The following is a 15,663-nucleotide window of genomic DNA, read 5'->3' on the forward strand; positions in this document are numbered from 1 at the left end:
CAGAGTGTAGATACAATGCAAATTATTCTTCAACCAGAGCATGATGGAGACAAGAGGCCTTCTGGCATTGAGGCTCTGATGCTTGGAGTGGTCTGCAGCTCCTTGTGGTACATTCGAGACAGAGGCTGCTGTTTAATCATGTTGCAACATGCTGCGCTCTACACAACTGCAGTAGGCAAAGAAAGGATATGGTGGATACTGAAGAGTTGAGAGAACAGCAAGAAGAAGATAAAGATATTGACCAAGAGGACCATCACTTTCTGCATGACGGAGTGCTGACACCTCGTTCCAACAGATGTGAGTTGGGTGCAGTGCGATGTTCCCTGTATTTTGTTTTCCACTCCGCGAAACTCCGAGACCTTTGTGCAGCAATGGTGCCTGGAGCTGGAGGTCAGTGTGCCAGCATGCTGCTTAGCTTGCATGGAGCTTTCTAGTCATGCACCTTAGAGGGAACATTGGTGTAGCAATCAGTCATAGATGTAAATTTTATGGTGCCTGAATGTCAGTTCCCAGAAGCAAGTGCAGCTTTTTTTGTTTGTTGTTTCCTCTCATTTACTGTTGCAGAATAAAAGTGAATGTTTTCAACCATTTGAAGGTTTTCCCAGTATCAGATGGTGCCATATGAACAATGAAAAGACATTATGCTATGCTGGGAGTTCAGGAAAGCGTGACACTCCCTTAGACAACATTCTAAGATGGCATGACTCCAAGAACGAGAGTTTGGTTTTTAAATAGCAATACATTTATGAATGCACAGTTGTATTTGCCATCAAATATTCAGCCATGCTACCTATGAGCCCTTAGAAGGGTTTGTTTTTCATTCTTCTCCACTCTGTGCACAGTGCAGGGCACTTCCTAGCTGACAGCACTGGACTTTGTGAATAGCTGTGCTTTAAAAGTGGGGTCTGCGCCTGGAATCCTGGGAGATCCTAGCTGTGGCAAGTATCTCTGCCTTTACTGAGAGGGAAGATATAAGCAGGGAGTCATGCAGGTCTCACGGATAAACCCTTCATGAAAAATCATCAAAGTTGATACTTGGTTGATGTCTAGTAAAGTTCAGCCAGTAATCTCGACTCTGTCATTATTGCAGCCTCAAAATCTTGGAAATTCCTAACAACAGCTTAGTGGATGTATCTATGCCAGATGGACTCTAGGGGTTCAAGAAGGTGTCTTCTTAAGGGCCATTAGAGGTGGTCAATAAATGCTAGCCTTGCTGGTGATATTCACATCTCAAGAACAAATAACAAACAATCCTCCCCTGTGAAATGAACTTGAAATCGCCTATTTGCTGGTCAGTTCTTTGATCTCCGGGAGACCATGCTGGAGATTTTAAATTTAGAAGTTAATGACATTCATTTTACAGAGACCTAATTAACACTTAATACAAATATTAATTGCAGCGATGACTACCTGCCCATCGGTACTTGTAAATTCCTAATCACAGACAGCAGGTCACTTGCATGTACTCAGCTATGCTTGTTTTAATTTCAAAGGTTGGGCACATTGAAGTGAGGTTATAGCAAGGATCCAAAAATCAACTGTCCACTAACCACAACTCTTTCAATTTAGAGTGTTAAAAATTCTCCTTATGACATGAATGAGCTTGAATATTGACGGGGAAGTAACTTTTATAATAATCTCACATCTGCCTTGACTGACTAACCATGTAGGAATGCTACCTCGTCTTGCAATGGGACAGCAAAAGTAATATTGAGGTCACAGCTCAAGAAGCCCAAAGAGTTCTGTGTTTTTGGTGATGAGTATTTGTCTCATGAATATTGCACATAATGGGTTATACTAGGGGTATATTAATAAAAATTTCTCGTGAGAATTTTGTCTCTTTCTTGACCCCATTTGCCTAAAACATAAGGGAAGTGTCGTGAGTATAGGAAATCTACCAGGTATCTGTTTAAAACACAGAACAGTTTTGTTTCTGAGCTGCCTATATTCCTTGAATACCTTATGGATTTCCATGCTTCACCATTTCATGGATTTTCACAGGACCAAAGAAAACAATATTTTATCAGCAGACCGAACAGAAAGCAGATTAAATTAGCTTTAGGAAATTGTCATAACTACATGAAATTTTTATAAGTTTTATAATCGACCCAGGCTCGATTCCAGCCTTGGGCGATTGTCTGTGTGGAGTTTGCACATTCTCCTCGTGGCTGTGTGGGTTTTCTCTGGGTGCTCCGATTTCCTCCCACAATCCAAAAATGTGCAGGTTAGGTGAATTGGCCATGCTAAATTGCCCATGTTATTAGGTGCATTAGTCAGAGGTAAATATTGGGAATGGGTCTGGTGGGTTATTCTTTGGAGGGTCAGTGTGGACTTGTTGGGCCGAAGGGCCTGTTTCCATACTGTATGGAATCTAATCTGATCTAAACCATTGGAATGCATGTCTTTGTTTTTGAAAATGAAATTTGATTACAGCTTTCCAGCATTGAATTCAGTATAGAGTCCAAGGGTACCACATATATTGTGATTGATGTTCAACACATCAACAACAACGAGTATTCCAGCTCAGCAATCATCTTCTATCAATGTACATTGTTGCAATCTATCATTGCTATTCTCCCCATAATTGAATAAAATTGAGTTTGTCTCTCAAACATTATAAGCACAGACTATGGTGACAAATTACTTTCAAATTTCCAGCATATTGAATAATCGAAGAGCTAACCTCTCTTATACCAAAGCAGAGATTTGCAGATCACACTGCTAACATCCACATCAGGATTTGCTTGGGAAGAACGTGTGTATTATCTGTTGAAATTACTCACGTCATAACCAGTGTTTCATCTCCTGGTTCACTAAGTAGCCCATCTACAAAGACAGAAGTGCTTGTGAAATTATGCGTCGTCCAAGTATATCCTTCATCAACACTGAATCTAGGTGAAAAATCAACAAAAAGCACTTCAGCAATTCAACTCATACATGGGTAATAATATTACCAACTGCAATGCATCACATGATCTCACAATATTTTCCAATATGCAAATTACAATTAAAAACTTATTCTTGCAAGTGAAAAGAAAAGCTTCAATATTGTTGACTTTGGAAAATATATTCAGTACATGTTTAAACTACTGTTTGGCCTGCTTTAAAATTAAACAATATTATTTGCAAACATTTAGCTATTCTAATTTAGTGTCCCATTCACAAGAACAACGTTTCCATTATAATTTAGCAAACATAACTCATTCTCTGGTCACAATCACCACATTTCATTTACTGTGGACTCTCGTTGCCATGCTGTTACTCCAATACCAATTATTATTTTTCATTTGTGTGCTAAACTGCTCATTCTCTTTCACTTCAATTCAAATTTACTTGATGAGTATCTAGCATCATCAAAGCCTTTGGGGCTCAATAGAATTGATAGTAAATAACATATATGCGTGTGGCTATATGAATATTTATGTCTAAATAGGAATAGGAAGATTGAGAATAGATAAAAAGGCTATAATGATCCATTGAGCTAGATACTGAATTCCCACTCCAATGTCTCATTGCAATGGTCTGGGAAATTTGCTGGCCAAGACAGCCAGATTCCACCGGAGTTTGCAGACTCAGTCTGTGGTCAGGTTATTTAGTTAAATGAAGCATGTGCCTGTGTCATATTAGAACATCATGTGCATCTAGGATTATTGGGCCAAGACCTTGCGAAGAACAGTGTTAGAATATTACTCCCAGTATAATGTGAGTTCTAAAGAGTATTAAAGAGTCCCAGAATGTAGGAAATATCACATGCCATAATACCATATTGTCATGAAGGTATAGGTGTGTACTGTACCTTGAAGAGAGAGAGAGGAAGCTAGCAAGGACTGATTGAAAGCAAAGGGTGCGTTGAACAATTTAAAAATTAAACATTTGGTTGAAACAAATAGCTGGAGTTACGTTGCCAAGGAACAAAAACAAATTCAAATTCGACCAGTTTAAGTTATGCCCCAGATACCAAAATCCAACCAAATTTGAATTTTACTGTTTAGGATGATATAAAACCAATGAAATGATTCAACATTGTGGGGTATAAAACCAGATATTTGAACAGTTTGGGGGAGAACTAAAAAGAGCACCAATAAGTACAGACTGCTAGCTGAATAGCTCTCTGAAAAGGTACCTGTCCATAAGAAAAGTTGTGTAATAGAAGACTGAAGAAGAGACGACGCAGGAAAATACAGAGGAAAATATACAAAGGAGAATCAACAAAGCTGGCTTGTTTTGATATGTGATTTTTATTTGGTAAATCTTAATTGGAGGTTTTAATAGGACCAGTATTGTAGAGTGGGAAGTAAAAGATAGGTTTAAGAGAAAGGAGTTGCAAATAGTTGTTGTTTTAACGTTCTCTTTTGGACTTAAAGAATAAAATTGTTATTTTTTTACTTTAAATAGTGACCTCTGAGATAGTTCTTTGCCTCTCGAAATGTAACAGATTATGGTGCAAGGTGAGCTTCTCTCTGTGTCAGGTTTAAATTAGCAGAGGGGTTTACCCCGTGTCATAATAATACATTCCTTCAATTAAGTACTGTCTTCAATCAGCTTATACAACTAAGGTTCACCACCTACATTGATACCATCTACTTTCACATTCACAGTCCTAAAGTATTTTTAAGTTCCCTCTAAGTTTAAGGGCTTGCTCTCTTATTCTCGCCCTTTATTTTGCAATCCTCCAGGCCCTTGAATTTCATGATTTCTACAATCTCTTCTGGCTCCACTTGTTCCTTGAATCCCCTATTAAGTACCCCATCATTGACAGCTTTACCTTGAGCTGCTTAGGCCCTCCATAAACATCTTCACCTGTCTATCTCTCTTTCTTCCTTTATGAGCTTATCTAGAACCATTCTCATTGGCCAAGATTTGGGTCACCCGCTCGACTTATGTCACTTGGTTCCAAACATTGTTTTATAATGCTTCAATGTAGCACTTTGCCTTATTATATTCAAAGGACTGTACAAATATCAGTTTTTGGGCTAAATGTTCACATCTGCAGTTGAAGTGTGAAGGAAAGAGAGTTTCATGGTGGTGGTTCACTGTAGTTCCAGACAAAGTTTCCCAAGCCATCTTCCACTTTTCACCTCATTAATTATGTGAACGAGGTGCTGAAGATGTCTCTTGGAGAATTAGGGGCAAGTGAATTGGATTTTCTAGTTTACATGCCTCTGGCACTGTATTTAAAGCAGGGCTGCACACTACCTCTGACACGGGAGTCCAGGAATAATCCATCACACTGGCACTTCACAGACAAAAGTCAAGCTAGCTCCATGCTCCCAGGCCAGGGATTGAAAGGTGTTGGTGGACAGGTTGAAGGTGAAGGAGTAGATGGGGCAGTCCTTTCTCTTGCTGCCTGTCAAAGCAAGCTCCAATAGCAGACCCAACCAACTCAATCAGAAATTGCAGCACAAGTTCATGTTGTATCCCACGTCAAAAGGAATACCAAGCAATGCCTCAACAAAGTCAATGACCTTCTGTACCCATCAACGGCAAGTGTGACCATCCTCTCTTTCTCTGCTACCTCACACTCAAAGCCAGCACTCACTCTAACTCTGCTACTGCACAAGCATCTCACTAAGGCTAATGGAGAACAAATCTCAGAATGCATTCAATACCTATTAATGCTGCATTCTTGTAACACCTCTATCAAACAGAGTCCATGTGCCAACCGATCAACACTATCCTTGTATGCTGTTTTCCCCTTGCATATTAGGTAAAAACAAGGACTGCAGATGCTGGAAACCAGAGTCTAGATTATAGTGGTGCTGGAAAAGCACAGCAGGTCAGGCAGCATCCGAGGAGCAAGAAAATCGACTGATGAAAGGCTTTTGCCCGAAACATCGATTTTCCTGCTCCTTGGATGCTGCCTGACCTGCTGTGCTTTTCCAGCACCACTCTAATCTAGATTCTTGCATATTATCCTGATGACGGCAAGATTAGTCTTTTTTCAGCAATACTCAAATTGTAGAGTACCAAAATAACTATTTTTGCCTATCCTTTCTAAATGTTATATGTCCTTTAATATATAGGTCCCAAGCTTGGTCACCCTACAGTTAAGTCTCCATAATGGCAAATGAACCTTACTAACTTTTAGTGCAATCAATTCACTTTTTTCTGCAGATGCCACATGGATTTAGGTAGAATGATTTTAATTGTGCTTTTTAAACACTAGTCTGTACTTTGGTTGAATGAAGGCTTGTTTCTGCTGCTTTTCATTTTCATTTACATTTATTATACTTCCTAAAAATAACTTTATTTTATTCAATGTCAGCTAAACTTCCCATCCCCTTGATAAACTGGATTCAGTCATTCCCAAAAGCACTAGAAGATCTTGGGCAGTGTGGTGGCTCATCGGTTAGCACTACTGCCTCACAGCACTAGGGACCTGGGTTCATTTCCACCCTTGGGCAACTGTCTGCGTGGAGTCTGCACTTTCTCCATATCTGCGTGGGTTTCCTAGAGATGCTCTAATTTCCTCCCACAGTCTAAAGATGTGCAGGTTAGGTGGATTGGCCATGCTAAATTGCCCTTATTGTCCAGGATTGTGCAGGTTCGAGGATTCGGCCATGGGAAATGCAGGTTACAGGGATAGGATAGGTCAGAGGGTCAATGTGGACTTGATGAGCCAAATGGCCTACTTCCACATTGTAGGGATTCTATGATCTCCAAGCGAGCATGTGAGTCACAGTCCTACTATGGTGCAACCCTTCTTTCCAATACAGATCTCTGATTTGACTTGATTTATTATTGTCACATGTACTGAGATATAGTGAAAAGTCTTGTTTTGTGTGCTATCCAGACAAATCATATCTTGCATAAGTACATCAGGATAATAGAATGTAGAATACAGTGCTACAGCTACAGAAAAGGTGCAGAGAAAGACCAACTCTAATATGATAGGTCCATTCATAATCTGGTAATAATGGGGAAGAAGTTGTTCTTGAAGCTGATGGTATATGTTTTCAAACTTTTCTATCTTCTGCCCGATGGAAGAGGATGGAAAAGAATATAACTGGGGGGAACTTTGATTATGTCAGCTGCTTTCCTGAAGCAGCAGGAAGTGTAGACAGATGGAAGGCTGGTTTTCATGATGGACTGGGTTGTGTTCATGGCTCTCTGTAGTTTCTTGTGTTCTTGAACAGAGCAGTTGCCACACCATGTTGTGATGCATCCAGGTAGGATCTTTCTATGGTGCATCTACAGAAATTGGTTAAGTGTCATTCTGAACATGCCAAATTTCCTTAGCCTTCTGAGGAAAGAGAGGCATTAGTATGCTTTCTTGACTGCGGATGGACCAGGATAGATCGCTGGTGATATTTACACCGAGAAGCTGTCGACCACCTCCACCTCAGCACCACTGACACAGATGGGGCGCATCCTCCACTCTGTTTCCGGAGGTGAATGACCAGCGTCTTCCGTTTGCTGACACTGAGGGAGAGACTGTTGTCTTTACACCATGCCACTAAACTCTCTCTTTCCTGTATTCTGTCTCATTGTGGTTGACATCTGATCCACGACGGTGGTGTCATCAGCCAATTTGTAAATGGAGTTAGAATTGAATTTGGCCACACAGCCAGGACTGCGTGAGGAATGTAATAAGGGACTGAGTACACAGCCTTACGGAGCACCAGTACTGAGGATTATTGTTTCACTTACATTAAGCTTCTGAGCTTAGGTTAATATAAATTTGAAACAATAATCCTCAGTACTGGTGGATGAACTGTTATCGCCTATGCTTATTGATTGCAGTCTGTGGGTCAGGAAGTTGAGGATTCACTTGCAGAAGAGGGAGCAGAGTCCTAGGCCTTGGAGTTTGGAGACGAGTTTGATTGGAATTATGGTGGATTAGCCATGGGAAGGTGGAGCTGAAGCCAATAAATAGGAGTCCGATGTAAATGTCCTTGTTCCAGATATCCCTATCCCTGAGTGTAGGGTCAGGGATATCACATCTGTGACGGACCTATTGCAACAGTAGGCAAATTGTATTGGATCTAGGCAATGTAGGAGGCTGGAGTTGATGTGTGCCATTGCTAACTTCTCGAAGCACGTCATGATGATGGATGTGAGAACCACTGGATGGTAGTCATTAGGCACGTTGCCTGATTTTTATTTGGCACTGAGAAGGTAGTGGTCTTCTTGAAGTAGGTGGGAACTTGCATTGGAGTAAAGAGAGGTTAAAGATGTCTGCAAATACTCCCACCAGCTGGTTTGTGCAGGATTTGAGTGTACGGCCAATGACTCAATTTGGACCAGTTGCTTTCCGTGGGTTCACTCTCAAGAAGGCCGATTGGATGTCTGTGATGGTGACTGAGTGTACAGGTGGACCTGAGGCTGTCACACAGGTAGCATCATTTCACAGACCTTCTATTCAAAACAAGCGCAGAGTATATTGAATCCCTGGGAGAGGTGGACATTGTCGTCAGTGATTCTACTTGAATTCACTTTGTAGCCCATTATATTGTGTAAGCCTTGCTACAGTCAATGTGTGTTCATTTCGTTAATCTTGGACTTTAATTTAGTCTGGTAAAGTCTCTTGACACTGCTGATGACTTTGTGAAGACCGCACCTAGATTGTCTGTATAGGTCAAGGTCACCCGACTTGAATGCCTCAGACCTGGACATCAGGAGCGAGTGGTTCATCAATGGTTTCTAGCTAGGGAGCATTTGGATTAACTTCTTTGACATGCAGTTGACACATTTATTGATGAAATTGGTAGTGGTAGCGGCATATTCATTTAGATTGGCATCTGAGTTCTTGAACATGGACCAGTCCATCAACTCCATGCAGTCACATAGGAGCTCATCTGTTACCTCAGACCAGCAATGTATGACTTTCTGTACCAGATCCTCACGCTTCAGTTATTGATTGTAAGCTGGAAGATGGAGCACAGCATTGTGGTGTGATTTACCAAAGTGCGGACGGGGGAATGGAGCAGTAGGCATCTTTGATGGTTGTGTAGCAACAGTCAAGAGTATGTGGGCCTCTGGTAGAATAGGAGATGTTTGATGGTATTTTGATAGCACACTCTTGAGGTTAGCCTGGTTGAAGTCATTGGCTATGATGAACAAGCTCTCGGAGTATTCCGTCTCAAGGCTATTTGTAGGGGAGAAAATGAGTTCTGCAGATGCTGGAGATCAGAGCTGAAAATGTGTTGCTGGAAAAGCGCAGCAGGTCAGGCAGCATCCAGGGAACAGGAGAATCGACGTTTCGGGCATAAGCCCTTCTTCAGGATTCCTGAAGAAGGGCTTATGCCCGAAACGTCGATCCTCCTGTTCCCTGGATGCTGCCTGACCTGCTGCGCTTTTCCAGCAACACATTTTCAGCTCAAGACTGTTTGTAGCATTGTATATTTCATCAAAAGCGCTCTTCTCTTTGACATGGGATGGGATGTAAACTGATGTCAGGATAGAGGTGGTGAACTCCTTTGGCAAGTAATAGGGTCAGCACTTCAACATTAGATATTCTAGGTCCGGGAGCAGGGTTGTCACATCCGAGCACTAAGAGGTGTTGATCAAGAGGCAGACCCCTCTGGCCTTTGCCTTGCCCGAGGAAGCAGAAATTTAAAGCCTTTCCTCCTGCATTATATTTCTAGCCATGTGTTAATTCTCACAATCTTCCCACTTTGATACACATTAGCACAATTTGACTCTATTGTTCAAACCTGGTGGTCTGGAACTGTATTAGTTGCAACAGGTCTCTGTTACTATCCTCTTTGTGTTGTCCATCTGTTTCCTTACAGGTTTGCTCTCTCTCTTTCTCTCTGTCCCAGAGAACTGTAGGCTCTTAGCCCCAACCTCTGCTTCTCCTCCCTGTAGCTGGCACATTTCACTGCAGATCCACACACTCTCCCAGGTAAGTGTGGTACCAGACCCTGCTCTCCAAATAAATCCCCTCTCTCTGTCACTGACACATTTCCTTGCCGATCTGCTGACTGCTCTCCTGGCTAAGAGAGATTTTGAGCTTCTAATCCACTAAAGTCTTTAAACTTAACCCTTAGCTACTTGATTACCATTCATCAATTAGTTATGCATGATTCAAATTTTCAGTCTTATATACTCATCGATGTTAAAATTCACCTGCAATTATTCACCCATTGTAGGTTCCCAAGCAACCTGTTAAAGTGTAAAAGCCCCTCAATTTTAGCATCTGTGAAGTTTATGACTTGCATTAAGCTTCTGAGCTTAAGTTAATGTAAACTTTAAACAATAAAGGTCATAACATTGGGCACTCTGCTCAAATATCTCTCCTAACCAGAATTCTCTAGAAAATAATTGCGGGTTCTTATCCCTCAGCCAGTCAGCACTTTATGTGGGCCCATTTTAGCTGAAATCCCCACTACTTTAAATTTTGTGTGAACTATTGTCAAAATACTCTCTAGGAAGCAACGAACACCCAATGTTGATATAAACAGTTGCTGAACTATTTCCTACCTTTATGAAATAAACAATATTAACTAGAATGGCCTAAGCATTTGTTGAATGTGATTTTAGTCTGTTTATGAATTAGGCCTCCTCTTAAATTACATACAATTCCAAAACAAAATTGTAAATAAACAAAACTGAAAGCATGTTAAGTTATTGATATTTAAATCATGACTGGACTCAAATCTACAACTTCTTACTTTAATATCTTCAGAGGAATTGAGGTATCCTTGATAGCTACAATAACACCACCATGATCAAGGTAAAGGATATGATGTTCTTCCTCAAATACCTGAAGGAAATAACAAGAAAATGTCAGGACATTGGGATGCTTCTTGAGCCTCACACAATTTAAACTAAAAACAGAGAACGCTGGTGAAACTCAGCAGGTCTGGCCATATCTGAGGAGAGAGAAACAGAGTTAACACTTCAAGTCCCATGACTCTTTTTCAAAATAGTTAGGACATAGGACAGTATAACACAGGATGAGGCCCTTCAGCCCACCATACCTGCAGCTACCATGATGCCTCTCTAAACTAATGCCATCTAGTTATACATGATTCACATCCCTCTACTCTCTGTTTGATTATGTGTCTGTCTAATTGCCTCTCAGACATTGCTATCGTATCTGTGTCTACCACCTATCCAGGCAGTGCACGCCAGGCACCTGCCATCTGTATGTAAAAGAATTCCCTTGCACACCGCCTTTAAACCTTCCTCCCTAATCTGAAATCTACGACCTGTACTATTTGACAGTGCTACGCTGGGAAAAAGACTGGCTGCCCACCTTATTCATGCTTCTCATAATTTTGTATACTTTTCTCAGGTTGCCCTCAGCATCTGACACTCCAGCAAAATCCATCCAAGTTTGTCCAACCTCTCCATATAGCTCATATACTCCAATCCAAGCAACAGGTTGGTAACCCTCTTTTGGACTTTCTCTAAAGCCTTCACATCCTTCCTATAGTGTGTCACCCAAACTGCACACAATGTTCCAAACGTGGCCTAACTAAAGATTTGTGTAGCTGTTACACGACTTATCAACTTTTATACTAAATGCCCTGACTGAAAGCAAGCATGCTCTTTGCCTTCTTTACCACATTATCCACTTGCATTGCCACTTTCAGGGAGCTATGGACTTGTACCCCAAGATCCCTCTGTATATCAATGTTCCTAAGGGTAGTATACATTCCTTTTTCATATGGCCTTCCAAAATGCATCACACCAAACATGTCCAGATCAAAATATATTTGCCATTTCTTTGCCCAACTTTCCAACTTACCTGTATCTTTGACAACCTTCCTCACTATCCACAACTCCCCCAGGTTTCATGTTATTTGTAAATTTACTAATCAGACCATTTATATTTTCATGTAAATCATTTATAAATATTATAAACAAGACAGGCCCCAGCACTCATCCTTGCAGAACACCACTGGTCACAGACGTCCGGTCAGAAAAAAACACCCCTCCAACTGCCTTCTATGACAAAGCCATTTTTGTATCCAACTTACCAACCCACCATAGATCAAATGTGGTTTAATCGTCTGAACCAGCCTACCATGAGGGACCTAGTCAAAAGCTTTAGCAAAGTTCATGCTCCCCCAGTGAAATTTCAACTACCTGGCCAGCTCATTCTCCAGTACAAGTTCTAGTGGGGCGCCTTCCTTAGTTTGATTATCAACATATTTCATATTTCAAGACATATTTCAAGAAACGCTCCTGGATGGACCTAACAAAATCTGCACCTTCTAAGCCCCTGGCAATCAGGGACTCCCAGTCACTCTTGGGAAAGTTAAAATCACCCACTACAACAACCCAATCCTTCCATGATTTGCTTACATATGTGTTCTTCTATTTTGCACTGGCTATTGGGAGGCCTATGGTATAATCCCATCACAGTGATTGCACTAGTCTTATTCTGAGCTCTACCCATATGAACTTGCTGGCTAGACCCTCCCAGGTGTCTTCTCCTAGTGCAGCTGTGACATTCTCCTTAATCAGCAACTCCTCCACCCTTTTATCTTCCTATTTCTGGCCTCACTAGCATATGGCACAGGGAGTAATTGTGAGACTACAGCTTTTCAACTTTCTGCTTAACTCTCTAAATTCCCTGTGGAGAACCTCATCTCCCTTCCTGCCTATGTCGTTGGCACTGATATGGACCACACCTCTGGCAGCTCAACATCTCCTTTCAGAATATCCTGTTCTGAAACATCTTACTTTTTTATTTCAGCTATCTAGCATCTGCAATATTTTACTTTTACTGACATAACTTAAATTCCTACCTGAGAAACAGCTGGTGTCAGTAAAACTGGCATTAAATCCATGTGATAAAAATTAACTGCAGGCTTGATATACTTCAAAACAAAATAAATTATCTTTCAAACAGATCGGTCGACGCAGCCTAGCACCTAGGGTGAAATGGGAATGCAATTTCTGATCCTTTAAAACTGTTTGATTACTATGGGCTTTTATTTGGCCAACTTGTATCATGTTTCCTTCTCCAACAGTATCACCAAACATATATGACTTGCTTTGTTAATGTAATTTTTCAACCACCCACCACAAAGTTCCTGAAAGTGATCCAGTTTGATTCATCCTTCAAATTCTCTCTTCCCTTGCTGTGGTGAAATATTTTGTTTGGAACAGAAGGCCTAGCAGAGGTGATGAGCTCACTGCTTGGGGAATTGCAATAATGCAACTACTCTGGGCATAGGTCATTAGTTTCCCTAATGTGACATAGCCAAACCTTTATAAATTAAGAGCTAATTATGAGTTGAAAGGAAAAGCAAACTTTAAAGCTGACTGAACATAATGAGGTGTCCATCGGAGACCGAGACATTTACTTTTGTTTATTTCCTGACTGCAATGGAACTACTTTTATTATTGAGAACTGAATATCATTTATAACACAATCTTAAAACCATTTCCAAGAAAATGCATTAGAAAGGACCTTACTATTGTTATTTATAATTGTCAATGTGAAGGCAAAGCACAAGTTAAATTAACATTTTGAGCAAAAGGGATTTTTGCCCACTCTCTGTTAATAGCAACCATTTTATGAATGGTCAATAATAACTCTGTGAAATAAAAACAGAAAATTCTCAGTAGGTCTGGCAGCATCTATGGACAGAAAAGCAGTTAATATTTCAGGTCTTTTATTCAGAAATATGATAAGAATAGTCACCTTGATTTAATTTATCTTCTAAAGTCTCTAAAATAGGTTTAAAAATCCACATTTTGTCTAATCATACAAGGCTGTTCAAAATTCTTTTGTCTCTGTTCTTGCCAACAAACCTACAAACACAGACATTTGTCGTTTTATCTGATCTCCGTATTGGGAAATGAAATTTTAGGAAACTTCTATCCCATGAACCTCTCCAAGTTGAGATATACGGAAAGGAAAATGCCTGCTTCTGTGAAACAATCAAAAAGGAATTTTAAAACGGTTGAAATTTTTCTCCCAAAATAAGAATGACTTCAAAGCTTCATGGCTACCAACCACGAGAGACAGGTGGCAAGCTAAGATCACACAGGATATGCTTTTCAAGGTGTGGTATAAACTCTCTCTCTATCCGCAGAATTTCTCTCTTTTTCCCTGCATTGAGTATAGTAGCTGTCGGATGTATTATCAAATTGAAAACAGAGAGGAATTCATGTGCAATGTGATACTGGAGTATTCATGACCAAACAACCAATCACCCTTCAAATTAGCTCCCTATAGGCAATCTTTAAAAAAAACAGCAATTGCTCCCATATGCTAATTAGCCTCATTTTATTTTTCATATGCATATGGTTTGCAGTAGCTAATGCCTAGCTGGTAGCCTCCTGAACCACATATACGAGTGCTAGCTTTTTAAAAGAAATATTTCCAGACATGGATAAAAGATTTATGACAAACATACACTGAATGATAAACAAAGATGCAAGAACATTAAATACAATGGGAAATTTGGATTTATACATTTCATTGGAATTGCAATTTGGTTTAAATGAAGCACTCTTTACAGAATGAGAATCGACACAGGAGACAGAAGGAGAGTTGCACAACACTTGATACAAAGTAGTCAGTGCATCAACAAATAAGCCACAGCATAAAGTGTTGGGTTCAGTTTACTTGCCTGCCTCCATGTATTGCCACAGTCAGAGGTTACGTACATATCTTCCTTGTACTCAACCAGCTGGGCTCCTAAATTTCCTAAGAGACAAGAAGTCATTCTTTTACAACAACGTTTTCAGCACATGTGTATATACTGCTTACTAGAAACATGCAAATGCATTGAGGTATTATTTTCATACTTTCCCACTGGCATGAGCACCATGTTTTTTAATGAAATCATTTTTAAAGAACACTCACACTTCATTCATCTTCTCAGCAAAGAAAATATGAAGTGTTTTGATTTTGAGAACTACTGCTAATCGAAATTGGTTGGATTACCTACCTATTCAACCGGTGTATAAATCCACTAACAATGATGGAATCAAAGTACAGGCTGAATTTAACAGTGGTGGTGGTAATCCTGACAGTCTGCCAGAGAACCAGGAGGAAAATCTTACCCTTTCCACTGTCACTTCAGGGAGTTCTGATGCAATTCAAAGACCATCAGGCAATTCTCTGTGTGCTGTTTGCTCATGTCTGGCAGATAATTTCGAATTAATCTGTACAGAGATGTTATTATGCATATCTGGAGCAGATGGGACTTGCACCCAGGTTCCCTGACTCAGAGGTAGGAATCCTATCATTGCTGCATGACAGCCTAACGATTGTAGTATACAGCTAAATGTGCTGTTGACTGACTGTATACTGAGCAAGGAGCCCTAGCCTGCACTAACAGAGAAGTAAATATTCTTTTTCAAGAGCTCCTCTAGAGATTTTCTTGAGGACTACCTTTTGACTTTCAGTTTTTGGTATTCAGGGCTACCTTTTTCACTCTCACTCACTCATCTATTAGGTGGTGCAGTCCATAGTGACATTACCTACTGCATTTGTGTTGATTTATAGAGTATAGCCATAGAAGCAGAATAAGAATTCATCAGTATCCTCAATAATCATTGACTCTCCACTAAGCTTAAAACCACAACACATCAAAGAGAGCAATGACATCCTAGGCACTACAGTATTTAAATTGGCACAGAATCACTGGCTCAAATTAACAAAAACTTTTTTTCAGAAAGTTGACATACATCTACACATCACCCTTAGCACATATTGGTGAGGTCACAGATAATGTATTTTTACTGTAT

The 15,663-nt window shown here is 40.3% G+C and overlaps 1 protein-coding gene across 4 annotated transcripts in view; it reads right to left on the reverse strand.

The window, feature by feature from the left end:
• The window catches only part of sorcs2 (sortilin-related VPS10 domain containing receptor 2), a 608,959-nt gene that overhangs the window by 75,960 nt on the left and 517,336 nt on the right, over positions 1–15,663 (reverse strand). For all 4 annotated transcript variants that reach the window (XM_043698411.1, XM_043698404.1, XM_043698394.1 and 1 more), the window contains 3 exons: positions 14,541–14,617; positions 10,617–10,708; positions 2,784–2,891 (listed from right to left, as the gene is read on the reverse strand). In XM_043698411.1, coding sequence (XP_043554346.1) covers positions 2,784–2,891; positions 10,617–10,708; positions 14,541–14,617 — 277 coding nt within the window. The remainder of the gene's footprint in view (positions 1–2,783; positions 2,892–10,616; positions 10,709–14,540; positions 14,618–15,663) is intronic.

Source organism: Chiloscyllium plagiosum, chromosome 1 (genome assembly GCF_004010195.1).
Source record: "Chiloscyllium plagiosum isolate BGI_BamShark_2017 chromosome 1, ASM401019v2, whole genome shotgun sequence".
NCBI lineage: Eukaryota > Metazoa > Chordata > Chondrichthyes > Orectolobiformes > Hemiscylliidae > Chiloscyllium > Chiloscyllium plagiosum.